Source organism: Saccostrea cucullata, unplaced genomic scaffold (genome assembly GCF_032062105.1).
Source record: "Saccostrea cucullata isolate Sc308-1 unplaced genomic scaffold, CSIRO_AGI_Scuc_v1 ctg1112, whole genome shotgun sequence".
NCBI classification, from domain to species: Eukaryota; Metazoa; Mollusca; class Bivalvia; order Ostreida; family Ostreidae; genus Saccostrea; species Saccostrea cuccullata.
The window spans coordinates 59,725-72,388 of record NW_026934093.1 but is presented as its reverse complement, the minus strand read 5'-3'; the positions used below and the strand labels follow the sequence as shown (position 1 = coordinate 72,388).

Genomic DNA, 12,664 nt, shown 5'->3' with positions numbered 1-12,664 from the left:
AAGGGTACAACTAGTTATTTTCAAAATGTTAATTTCCACCCTTCAAGATGCATAAGAATTTCTTTTCAAAATGTGTCATAGGAAAAGGGTCTATACTTTAGTATCCAAAGATCAATCCCATATTCCCTGCATTTCTGTAACACAGGGTAAAGAACATTTCAAACAAATAATGGAAATAACTGTATAAACATGAGTACTTTATAAACTATAAATATGTCAATACAACATGATAATGTCCCTATACCCAGGGTACATTAATTAAATGCAAATATGAAAATAAATTTACACTTACTATGTACACGTACCTTGTCTTTTTGTTTTACGAGTTTATGCAGTGTGATGGAAGGATAGATGGAAGAACAGAAGGATGGAAGATGGCTATGATAATTAAGCACTATACTGACTATAGGTCTGAGGTGTCTGACCATGTTAAAGGGTATAAAAAAGGCACATCCTTTTCTTAAATGCCTCTAGTTTATCACATGTTTCCAACATTAATTAATATCTTAATTTGTCTCCTAAGAAATACAATATCAAGCTGTATGTAAATGAGTAGCTCACTTTTGATAGTGAATGACCTGGCACAAAACAAGTTGACAAAAATAGTTTGAAAGGTAAAGGGAGGGGGTCTTTTTATGCAATGATATGGTTTCAATATTCATTCTTTATTTCGTTTTGTTAAGTTTCTAAGTTTTCAAATTTTTTGTTTTTACCGGTATTGAAAATATTAATTTCAAGCGCGGATCCAGGAATTAAAGTTGGGGGGGGGGGGGGGGGGGGGGGGGGGCTTGAGGCCCCTGCCTGGGTCCCCCAGTGGGTCCTGGATTCTAGAGATTTTTTTAGGGTTTAAATGAGGTCTAGTAGACATTTTTTACATTTTCTTGATGAAACTGTTTTATGCTTTCATAATTTTAGGGGGCGTGCACTGGGTGCCCCCTCTAAATCCAGCATTAAATCTTTACACATGTTTGATATATTGATCAGAAGTAGTTTCTTACATTTTCATTGACATTAGAAGGATGTCAATGACCTTTTATGGTTGCTTTACATTCAGGGTCTTCTTTAAGAAAAATAAAAGGTAACCACTTAGATAAGGGCTTTTAACATCGTCATTATTATGTCTACATCTACCAGTATTTTAAACAACAATTTGTATCACCACTCCCAGGCTAAGAAGCAATTCTAACAACATCAGTGATCAGTATGCAGGTACACGTGATAATTGATATCTAAAACTCTAAGGTTTAATGGCTTCTTATAAATTCAATGATCATGATGAATTATCACGTACCATACACTCACTGATCAATAAATACTCCGATCTAACTTGATGATAAAAAAACTCCCAAACAAATCTACTACATGTACCACATATATTTTACAAACTGATTTATAATTGAACTGAAAAACTTTTTTTAATGTCTTTTTCTAATGTTTTTTTTTTCAATTTTGTTTGTACCAATGATTTAAAATAAATTGTTTTATTTAAACGATGACTTACGTTCACACAAAAGTAATATTTCACTTGCCAGTTATTATCAAGCTACATGTACTATACCTTTGAAAACTTAGAAATATCCAAAGAGCAACATATATTACTTACCATGTAATTTCTCTCTCAAACAACAATAGAATGTTTACAAGGTCATCTCTAACTATACAAATCTATATATCGATAGATTCTGCTTGTGTGCATTGCAATAAAATGCAAATTTCTAAGATCGTGATGATAAACACTTTTTCTATTATCCTATACAGCCTCTAGGCTCTGGCTGTGAGAATAAAGCATTGATGTTTTCAGCTGCAAATAACCTCTCAGTCATAAGCAACTTCTTCCATTTGGCCAGGGTGTTCTAATACTGCAGAAAATATTCCTAATTAAAATTACCATGGGAAGGTGTGTTAATCAAATATTAATATCAATTAGACATAAAAATATAATATTGCTATACATATATATGTCGTATTACATCTTGAAAAAATATTTCACTGCGAAAAAAAATTGTTCTAATTTTTTGTTCTTTTCTGAATCTGATCATCATTAGCACAAATTCGTTTAAGGTAAATGCCTGCCAGTGCCATACTTGCCTAAATTACCTATCCCCATCATACACTCATCCCACCCCTAGCTCACATCACTATATATAATGATATTTTGTATTCAAGGTATTGTATATCCTCAAAACTATATGCTAAAAATTTGGTTGATAATTAAATTACTTCAAAGATAGGGATACATGTATGCTTGTCTGCAATTCATTTTTATAACAATTAATTAACGCTTGACCCTTATCAGATCAACATCCTATAACATCTCTGTACATGCAGCGACTATCAGAATTTCGGAGCATAACAAAGCTCTGATTTTAATCAGATTGCCTATAAACCTAATCATTTCAGGAAGTCCTTTTCTTATTTTTTGTACAATGTACATATATGTAGCAATCCTTCCAAAACCACAATTTACATTATACATGTGTTGTAAAAATAATGTAAACATAATCTCATCCTTTTTGTTTCAAAGTTTCAAATTGTAAAAAAAATTAAGATTTTATTTTTATTTTTAGGCCTATTTTATTTTTTTATTTAAAAGATTCCCTTGCTTTATTATGTCAAGGTACTTTTTTCAGAAATGCTGAAAAAAGCATGTAAGAGAATATAAAAATTACAGAATGCCATTTATGACCATTTTTTTTACATATGAAAAGAAAGGTTAAAAACGTTAAGCGCCTTTGGCATAAAGCTTCAGATGCTGGAAAAATGTTATCAGCTTATAAATGGAGTTTTAGGTCCAGATTCTTGATAAATTCATTCGTTGGATTTGAAATCATCATAGAAATTGAAAAGACAAGTAAGTATTTTAAATATCTTACCTTTAATCTAATGAAGTTACCACAAGTTTCCACCTACATCCCTTCCACGCTTTTTAGGAAAATGTTTACATTATCGACACAGTTCTCCCCCTTATATATATTTTTTGTCAATTCGTACTAATTTTATTCTTAGAACCGACATGTTTGACGTAAGGGTTAATGAAAATTTTTATTTTCAACCAATCCAATTTTGTTTTTGTAGTAGACGGGGGGCTTTTCAAATCAACTTCCTGTGTCAACACATTGGTCACATTGACATGATCTTCGTGAAATGAAACTGTTGTTAATCGGTTTCGTGTTAATTTGGCAGCACAGAGAGTCGGAATGTGTTCTCGACTCCATAAAACATTGGATGTTTGGAGACGACACCCAGCATAATGCTGACAATGCCCTCAAAAAGAGTAGCTCAAAGTTTGAAATCGTATCAACTGATACAAAGTTTCTAAAACTTGCTAGCGAGCTCACCGATATGTCACCGCTAGATGCCTGCTATCATATTGTAATTCAGTTAACTGTATTTACATATATCTAAGAAAACCTTTACGACTCATTTAATTAGCAAAAAACATTTATATAAGGATATATGAACATTTATCATTTGTTAGTTCGCAATTTTATTTATCAAATAATTCAATAAAAATCCATCGATTGACTTAGCCATGAGCTATGCATTTAGGAGAAATTGACAATTTCGTGTTTTACTCACCACTTTTTCAATATATACCACTTGTAACAACCGTATCAACATGTCTCTACTAAAATTTTCCTTTCTATAGGCTTGATGTGATGTCATGTAATGGCTTCTTAGTAAAACAAATGTTTACATGAAATCGAAGAAAGTGGATATTGACGGCATTTTGAGAAAGACTTATGCATAGCTACTTAGGCAATCAAATAGCAAAATCCTGTGGTTCATTATCATGATTATCAGGTGTCAATAGCATTTCCAATTTTATGTATTAATTTTTGTTTGTTTTTTCAGGTTGTTTATAATTTAAAGAAAAAGTGTGGGGAACTGAAGGAAGAGGATTTAGGAAAATTGGCTGTTCAACTTTTAAATTGTCAGTCCATGGCAGAAGACAGACCCACTTTTAAGTGCACGTCAGAGATGGTACGATCAAACTTAGTCCGAAATATCTGATGTTTTCCAGGCTTTTTTCACGATTTTTATATTTTACGTGCCAGGAAAACATCAAAACTGGCGCCATTACGAAAACTGGGAATTGTACGATCAAACTGATTAAGTCACTAGAACTTGTAAGAAATCTTAGATTGATGTTAGGGCATATTCCCTTTGCCAGGTTTTGTGATACGCAAGAAAAAAAAATTGAATGGTTTTATAAAATTTTTATTTTGTATTCCAGTCAATAGCTGAATGCACAAAAGACATGGATGGCCCAACCTGGAATGCTTACCAGATTGTTGGTAACAGAGCCAGGGCAGTGTGCTACGCGACCCAGCAAGATCAGTTCCGCAGGTTAACAGAAATGGCCGTCCATGATCTGGTGTCTGCTGCAGATGATCAGCTAGAGTCAATGAAGCAAATGATGGTATAACAATAAAAATGTTGAAATTTAGTTTAAAATTTTACTTTGAAGCTTTATTACACTGATCTGATGGGATATTATTTTGGTGAATTTCATTATTCATTACATGTATTATGCTATAATTTGTATAATTCTTCTTTAATTAATGATAGGGACTCTGAAACATAGACACATTTTTTTCTATAGATATATATTCTACGTAATTTCTTTGTACTTTACTGCTTACTGTAATTTTTTGATGATACCGTAATTATTTAATATTATAAATTAAGTATCATTAGGGCCCCGCAAGGATTTGCGGGTGCCCTATAGTAATCACTCTGTCTGTCCGTCTGTCTGTCTGTCCGTCTGTCACTCTTCCGTCCACAAATTTTCTGTTTTTTTCTAATAACTTTTTTTATGGTTGCCCAATCAAGTTCAAATTTGGTATGGTAGTTCAGTAGGCAGAAATACATATTTTGATGCTAAGTTTGGTTCTCTATGTCTTCTGGTTTGGAGCTGGGGTGGTGGGGTAGATTCCTTAACTATGCATAAGAATGAATGGGCAACTTTTTTATGGTTGCCCAATCAAGTACAAATTTGGTATGGTAGTTCAGTAGGCAGAAATACATATTTTGATGCTAAGTTTGGTTCTCTATGTCCCCTGGTTTGGAGCTGGGGTGGTGGGGTAGATTCTTTAACTTTATATAAGAATGCATTGGCAAAGAGAGATAACTGCTGAAGATGTTCCCATTGTAAACTGAATGCTGGCTATGAGTCCCTTGGGATTAATTAGCTTTCGTCCTGAAGAAAATCCAGAGCATTATCTTTATCTGTCACATTGAGATGAATTACCACCTCTGTCTGCAAATGAAGTTTGTTTTGAAGTTAAGTCAATTTGGAATGCTATGAACACTCTGAAATGTGGATTTAAATATTATTATTAAATTTTTATAATTTATTTTTGTTTTATAGTTATGATTTCATTGAATTCTAAAAACAAGAAATAGATTAAAGAAGATTTTTTGATTTACTTTTTTTTCACTTTTAATATGTTAATTAATTTTTAAGGTAGTTGTATAAAAACCCCATTCTATCATTAATACTGAAAAAGTTCTTATTGTAACTTTAGAAGAAAATGATGAGAGAGGTACAATTAATCCTTTGGGATTAATTATCTAGCCTGCTGCAGAAAATTTAGTAGGCTTTCCTTTATCTTTAAGATTAATGAAAACCTTTGTCTGCAGCTGCTGTTTGTTTGAAGTTTAGGTCAAGCCTTCATGATATTTGCATCCATTGAAGGCTGGCATTCTAAGTAACACAAGCTTCATAATTGTTTAAATATACATTCAATGTTAAGTTGTTCTTTACTGCCTAATGTAAATACAAGGATATTATTTTCAGGTTTTTGAATATTCAGGAATTATCTTGAAATTTTAAGAATACAGTTGCTGTTGCTTATTCTTCGTACATTTTTTAATCATTCCGTAAGCTGCACCCTTTTAATTCTACCCCAAGGCGGGGCCCTTGCTGACTGGTCAGTTTTCTAGTTTCATTTATATCTGACATTCATTATATTATTTAGAAAGGTCAAGAAGTATTGCACACTTTGACCTCGGAGACAGTACAGAAGCTGTTTGACAGTCAGATGGAGTTGCTAGGTAACCATCAACAACTGAAGCTAGCCCATGACAACATCATGAACAATGTCCAAGACAATATGAACAGCCTGCACCAGGAGAGGTCACTGATTGCAACCGGAAACCAGCAGCTGGCAGAAATGGTGGAGAATATTAGACAGAAGCTAGGTATGCATATTATGGTGTTAAAGCTGAAACACAGGAGTACATACTCATATGATTCCCAAAAGTAAGTTTTATTATCTATTACTAAAGTCTTGAAAAAAATCATATATTTTGAAGATATGGCTGCTGAAAAAATGGCTTCTCAAGAGAAAAAACAACAGGACAATTACCAGAAAATCATCGAGGATTTGAGCCAAATTCATAAAAAATCACAAGATGCTCTGGAAAAGTTAGGTAATAAAAATTCAAGAGAAGTATGTTCTCAGATTCAAAGATTTTGAGTTTGGAAGTCATTTTTGGGAATTTTGAGCTGGAACCAGTAAAAATTATTTGAAGAACCAAAATAAAATTATGTTTTAGTACAAAGTTTCTTTATCGTTATTTCAACAATCAAATTTTTACAATAATTTTTTTTTTTTAGAATCACAAGTTTGTTTTCTTTGTGTATTATTTAGTGTTCTTTATTTGTTTTGAAGTAAACTTAAATTTTTAAACATTTTAAAATCATTTTTAAAATCATCTTGGTTGATGAATATGCCATTCATTTGAGTGTCCTCGGCTTAGGAAATTTAATACATACGAGGGCCGTTCAAAAATTACGCGGACTTGTTGCACAGAAAAATTATTTGACGACATAATCGGGCAAAACGTCACACATAAGAGAAAAGAATCTTTACTTATATTGTCTTCAAAATTTCATATCAAAATATTGTAAATTGGTATCAATTTTGAGTGATTTTTCAGGACATATCATTAAGTCACGGAGCAGCAAAATTTTCGACGTCACAGGCATTACAAAAAATAATGTGTTTGAGCTTTCATTTTCTCATCATTTTCCCAAGAGTACCTGTACAGTTTGAGTTACCTTATCTACTCAACATCCAAACACCATTTCTTGTCAAGCTTAAAATCTATTAAACAAGTAAAGAATATTCTTTTTTTGTTTTAAAACCAAACATATGCGGGTATTTATTATCAGCGTTATTGGTGATTATTTACAGTCCAGATAAAGTTTTCGTCGTTAATCTTCTTCCCGTCCTCCCCTATAGCCTTTCTCAGGAGGTCTAACGGTCTAAAATTTCAATTTGCTGTTTGTGGACGAATGTCACGAATACCCTAGTTTACTACATGTTTTAATTTGCATATTTTGGATCTTTGTTGGCGATATCTCGAGCATTACACATACTTTAACAAAAGTGTGGTGCGCCGTCAATTCAATTTTCACAGTCGTTTTCACGAGAATCGCATCAGAGGAAAATCACTATATTTCTGTTAGTACTTTAAATATCACGTCAGAAATCTAAATACATGATAATAGAACAATTTTAAGATACTTTTGAGAAAATTGTCGAAAAATATCGCAAATTATAGAAAATTAATGAGTTAAATTTTGGATTCCGCTTGCTTCTGCATGAAATTTTTTGTCGTCCTCCGTATCTATTAATATTTTAAGTATTTTTTTTAAATAAAAAATTTTGCATTTGAATCTTTAACATACATATTTCTGTGAAATTTCATAACTATATGACGTCTGCTAAGAAAATAATAGCATTTTTTGAACGGCCTTCGTATTTGATAATTATTAGTTTTATGAAGATGCATGCACATGACAAAAATTTTTTATTATCTTAACTGGCCTTACAGATGAAAGTTCTAAGCAGCTCTTGCAGAATCACAAGGAGATGACCAAGTTTTACCTGGAGATGTACCAGAATGTGGTCAAGATCAACTCCTCAGTCAGTGAGCTGATGAGAACTGTACAGACCATGCAGAGGGACCTAGAGAAGAAGATTAGCTGGTTCTCACACATCCTAGGCAGCTCAGGTAGGGCAACCAACTGTCTGGCTAATTTTATATTTGTTTGAATTTTATTAATTAACAATGTATGTGACATTAATTTTAGAGTTTTGGGAATCAAAAGAAAAAAGTATTTGCTCAAAGTGACCATAACAACTATTCTACTTAATTAGTATAGAACAAAAAAAGTGACATACAGTTAAATCTGATTATCTCAAAATCTCTGAAGCTTAAAATTACTTAAAGGTATCAGAGGGGTTGAGATATAGAGGTTAAAATACATGTAGAAAAAGTGTTTGAGAATTCCATGTCACTTTCAAAAAATATCCAAGCTAACTGTTGTTGTTAAGATGTTGTTCTAGATACAATTTCTCCCTGATGTTTTTATATTTTTGTTTTGCAGAGGACAAGCTGGCAGTTTTGATGTCCTGGGGACAGCATCTGATGTTCTTCCTCTTTATAATAATTATGTCTGTCTATCTACAAATCCCTCGTCTGTCACGCCTGGCCATCATCGCAGCTCTGACAGCTAATGCTGTCGCTGAACTCAAGTTTGGACACAGTATTGGGTTTAAACATGTCCTGGGTTTCATAGTCACTGTAGTGACAGGTAATTTATCTGGAAAATGTGAATTGAGTGTTTTCTTACATTGTTTCACTTATGCATGATATAAAATGTACTCCAAACAAAGGAAGATTGTAAAAATGTCTTCTTCTCAAGTGATAATTTTAAATTAACCTTGTAATATTGAAACCAGTATGCAAAATTAAACTCCAAAATAAGGAAGAAGGGAAAGATTTAGCTTTTAAGCGTTGATTATAGGATGCCCATATATAGAGAAAGAATGGGGTAAATAATATAATTTCAAGAAAGAAATAATAGAATCACAAAATACAGGTACCTGGATATGGAATATATATATATGTTTTATTGTATATTTTTTTCCAGCCAATGTCATGTATCATATCTGGCGTCCTAAGGTGGACACTAGAAGGGAGCCATATCTAGCCATTGGGAATTCCCCGATCTCTGATTCCAGTCCTCTGTCAGCTGGTGACATGCAGACACTACAGAACCTCTTACAGAGATTCCAGAATTCTGGTAAATTGGGTTTTACCAGAGAGATACAATAATGTAAAAAAATGTTTTATTTTAATGAAGAAAATGCACATTGTACATCTTAATACACTATTTGAAATGCTGGGAAACTGCTAGAAAACTTTAAGCACAATGTTCTCTATTTAGCTTTGGATTCAAATGAAATGGTAGCAAGAAATTTTTTGTATGCTCTTGAAAATTAAGTTAAATATGGGTTTTTTATTCAATTTTGTATAATATGTATGCAGAGTATAGCCTCAGATGTTTGCATTCAATAGCAAATCAACCGGATTAATGCAATATCTGACTTTGCTGAATTGTAGCTTTGTAATGAAAAAACATAAAAATTGTACATTCTTTTCTCCACAAATTTCATTTGAAAGGTGAAATATCTGTATTATTTGCATTGTAATTAATGGGGCTTCATTCCACACAGATTTCCACATGCTATGAAAATGACACCAGATGTTGCATGTGATTTGTTACTTTTGTTTTTCCTAGGTCCTGATGGCAATAACAGAGGAGCCAATGGAACTGATACAAACCACAGCCAGGCAACCAGAGCCAGGCCTGACTCCTCAACCATGGTAAACAGTCAGCTCTGTAAAATATATACACATGTATCGGGGTATGGTAATGTGTACTGGTACATAATGTGAAAGTGGTGATAATGAAAGGTTCACAGTTTGAGGATTTCATTTTTTCAAAAACATGATGAGTGAAAATGGTATTCTAGTCTTTTATTTGTATTTTTTTGAGGGTGCAAAAGTTAACAAGTGGGTAATTCCATCATTACAAATACTGTACATGTACAAGTCATTTGTGAATCAGAGATTAAAAAATAAAATAAATAGTGTATATTAAACTTTTAAAATGTACATATTTACATGTATATTACATTTTTTTAATTGATTATTCCTGTACATGTATGTGTTTTCTTTTTAGTTGGATGAAGATGAGAATGTGCGACGGTTTTTAGATGAGAACTTTGACCTCCCTCTCCACCCTCGACCCGAGACCCCCCTCCCATCTACCTCAGCCTTCTCACGATCATTTTCTAGGTAAATATGTATATTTATCGAGGTACATATGTAAAATTATGTCACATATATATTACTAGTATGTTGCTTTTTCATTTTTGTCGAAACATTCACTGTTAGTTATGGACATGTATGAGTTTTAAGGGGAAAAAATATTTAAAATGAATAATCTAAATATTAACGAGGCTGAGTTATGAAATGCAATTTTTTTTTATTGAAATGTGATCATGGCATGGCCCTCAGAAACAGATGTTACAACTTTTACATTTATATAAAATTTGAAAATGGATTACTCGGTAAAAAAAAAATCATCCAGATTTGAGGTAGTGCTGATCATGACAAAAGTATTCCTATGTGTTTAAATGTTTAGTGGCCCCTTGGCTGAGAGAGGTCAGGGAATGCTATATATGTAATATTCAACATTTCCAAAAGCTTTGGTAAGTCAACCATTAAAAATGTTTTTATAATATACAGGATTTACATATGTACACTATAGTTTCATAGATACAACAAAAACTGCAATAACAGGAGTTGTTGAACACTGCTCACATTAGATCATTTCTAATTAATATACATTTGAGAGTTGGAATTGTCCAACTTGAAATTTCTTTACCAATGCATACTAAGTTTCATCTTCGATATGGGGAGCAGGGTTGACCGAAAACCCTTGGCTAGCGAAGATGACCAAGTTTTAAAATTGACAGAATGTTCTTGAAAAACGAGGGAGTAAATTACATTTTAGAGAAAAAAAACAGGTTACATATTATATGCAGGTACAGATTAATAAAAGGCCCATGTAGTAAAATTTGTTGGTTTACTTTACTTTAAACATATTTTATTGAATAATTCAATAAGGATTGGGAAACAGGCAAGGCCTATGTACACCCTCTCCTTGTATAATAGGTCAAGATACATGTAATAATACATGAACATAATAATCAATAAAATTATAATGAAAAATAAAGAATCACAATCAAGTATTATTTATCAATATTATATTTTTAAAAAAGTTGGTTGGTTTGAGCTCAAGCCACCGAACAGGAAAAGAAAGATATATTTTAAAGCTGATTGCCTGGAAGAGTACTACAGGCTTATTGTGATATTTTATATTATTGTTTACAGGTCATCCACACCCTCCCGTTCTAGCACAACGAGTCTGCGTTGTCACGGTCTGACGCGAGCAGGAACCCCTTGTCGACTGTCAACGATGCCAGGACAAGAATTCTGTCACCGACACAATAAGTAACACTGTGGAAAACCTGTCTCCATGAGCATTTAACTAAAGTCCACATGAATTGTGATTTACTTGAGTGTAGAACAGATAATATACAATTATTGCTGTTTTTTTATGTCAATACGATGATTTAGACACCTGAGGAGTACAATATTCACTGAGCCCGAAGGGCAAAGTGAATATTGTACTTCGAAGGTGGCTAAATCATCTTGTTGACTGCAGAAAACAGCAATAACTGTTCTATTATATGATTAAATTATAGCAAACTCCCACAAGACTGTTTCTTTGCTTTAATTGAACGTTTTAACATGAAAAATCAACAAGAACACATTGTAACAGAAAAAATGGAACAGGTCAATAATTCTTTATATTGACCTGCAATAATTCCTTGTATAACCTGGAACGTCAAGAATACATGTATTAATACATAGTTGAATCTCAACCAATCAAAGAGAAGGAAATTATTTAATCATATAATAAAGAAAATTATCATGTTTTGAATTTTGAAATTCAGTCATGTGATTAGCTTTGGTTTAATTGATTTACTTGTGTATAGAACTTTTTATTTATCATGTTTTGAATTTAGATATCAGATTGTGTAATAAATTAAGCTTTGGTTTAATTGCAGTGCATATGATAATAGAATATAATATTTTTTTGCAAGTTCGTGATGTGCCAAATGTTAGTATGTTTTTAAATAGTAATAGATTAGTATGTAAATTGATGATCAGAATAATTACCGGTACATGTATTTATCTGAGCGTTTTTCATACTATAGTTAACATCTGACAAAATGTAGCTTTTTTTTCATAACTGTATATAAATGCCAAGTTGTAAATTGATCTCATACAAGATTTCTAAAGATATTTATGAAACATGCTTCTTATGAGAGTAGATTCAGAAAACTTAGTTTATTTCATTGTTCAAGTTTCTTTATATTAGAATTTATTGCAGTTGACTGACACCATTAAGATCAAAGATCAATACTTTTTTGATTGTAAATAAGTTAGTTGTTCATAAGTACTAGTACATGTACGAGGGTTGTCCCATAAAATCGTGGACAAAGCGTTTTTCTCGAAAAGTAATGGGCGCACTAAGCTGAAATTATCAGTAAATGTTTATTCATCATATTTAAGTGAGTCATAATGTTTTTGATAATATATATTCAAAAATAAAGATTTTATTCTGCTTGAATGTGCACAATTACGATTTACGGCGCACGGTAAAAATAGCAAGGTTATATTAGAGAAGACTTAATTCATTAAAAGTTTTCAATACATAAGATTAGGA

At 32.3% G+C, this 12,664-nt stretch overlaps 1 protein-coding gene across 1 annotated transcript; it reads left to right on the top strand.

The window, feature by feature from the left end:
- Positions 1 to 3,068: 3,068 nt before the first annotated feature.
- LOC134239926 (protein brambleberry-like) lies at positions 3,069 to 11,502 on the top strand. Its single transcript, XM_062722057.1, has 11 exons — positions 3,069 to 3,372; positions 3,856 to 3,984; positions 4,238 to 4,423; positions 5,985 to 6,207; positions 6,322 to 6,438; positions 7,849 to 8,028; positions 8,405 to 8,611; positions 8,951 to 9,103; positions 9,602 to 9,687; positions 10,046 to 10,161; positions 11,263 to 11,502. The coding sequence occupies exons 1-11, from the start codon at positions 3,145 to 3,147 to the stop codon at positions 11,384 to 11,386; spliced, it is 1,749 nt and encodes a 582-aa protein (XP_062578041.1). The 5' UTR covers positions 3,069 to 3,144; the 3' UTR covers positions 11,387 to 11,502.
- Positions 11,503 to 12,664: the final 1,162 nt, after the last annotated feature.

Coding starts and splice junctions, on each gene's coding strand:
- LOC134239926 (XM_062722057.1), top strand. CDS start 3,145: ATGAAACTGTTGTTAATCGGTTTCGTGTTAATTTGGCAGCACAGAGAG. Junction 9,104..9,601: donor ACAGAGATTCCAGAATTCTG/GTAAATTGGGTT, acceptor TGTTTTTCCTAG/GTCCTGATGGCAATAACAGA. Junction 10,162..11,262: donor TTCTCACGATCATTTTCTAG/GTAAATATGTAT, acceptor TATTGTTTACAG/GTCATCCACACCCTCCCGTT.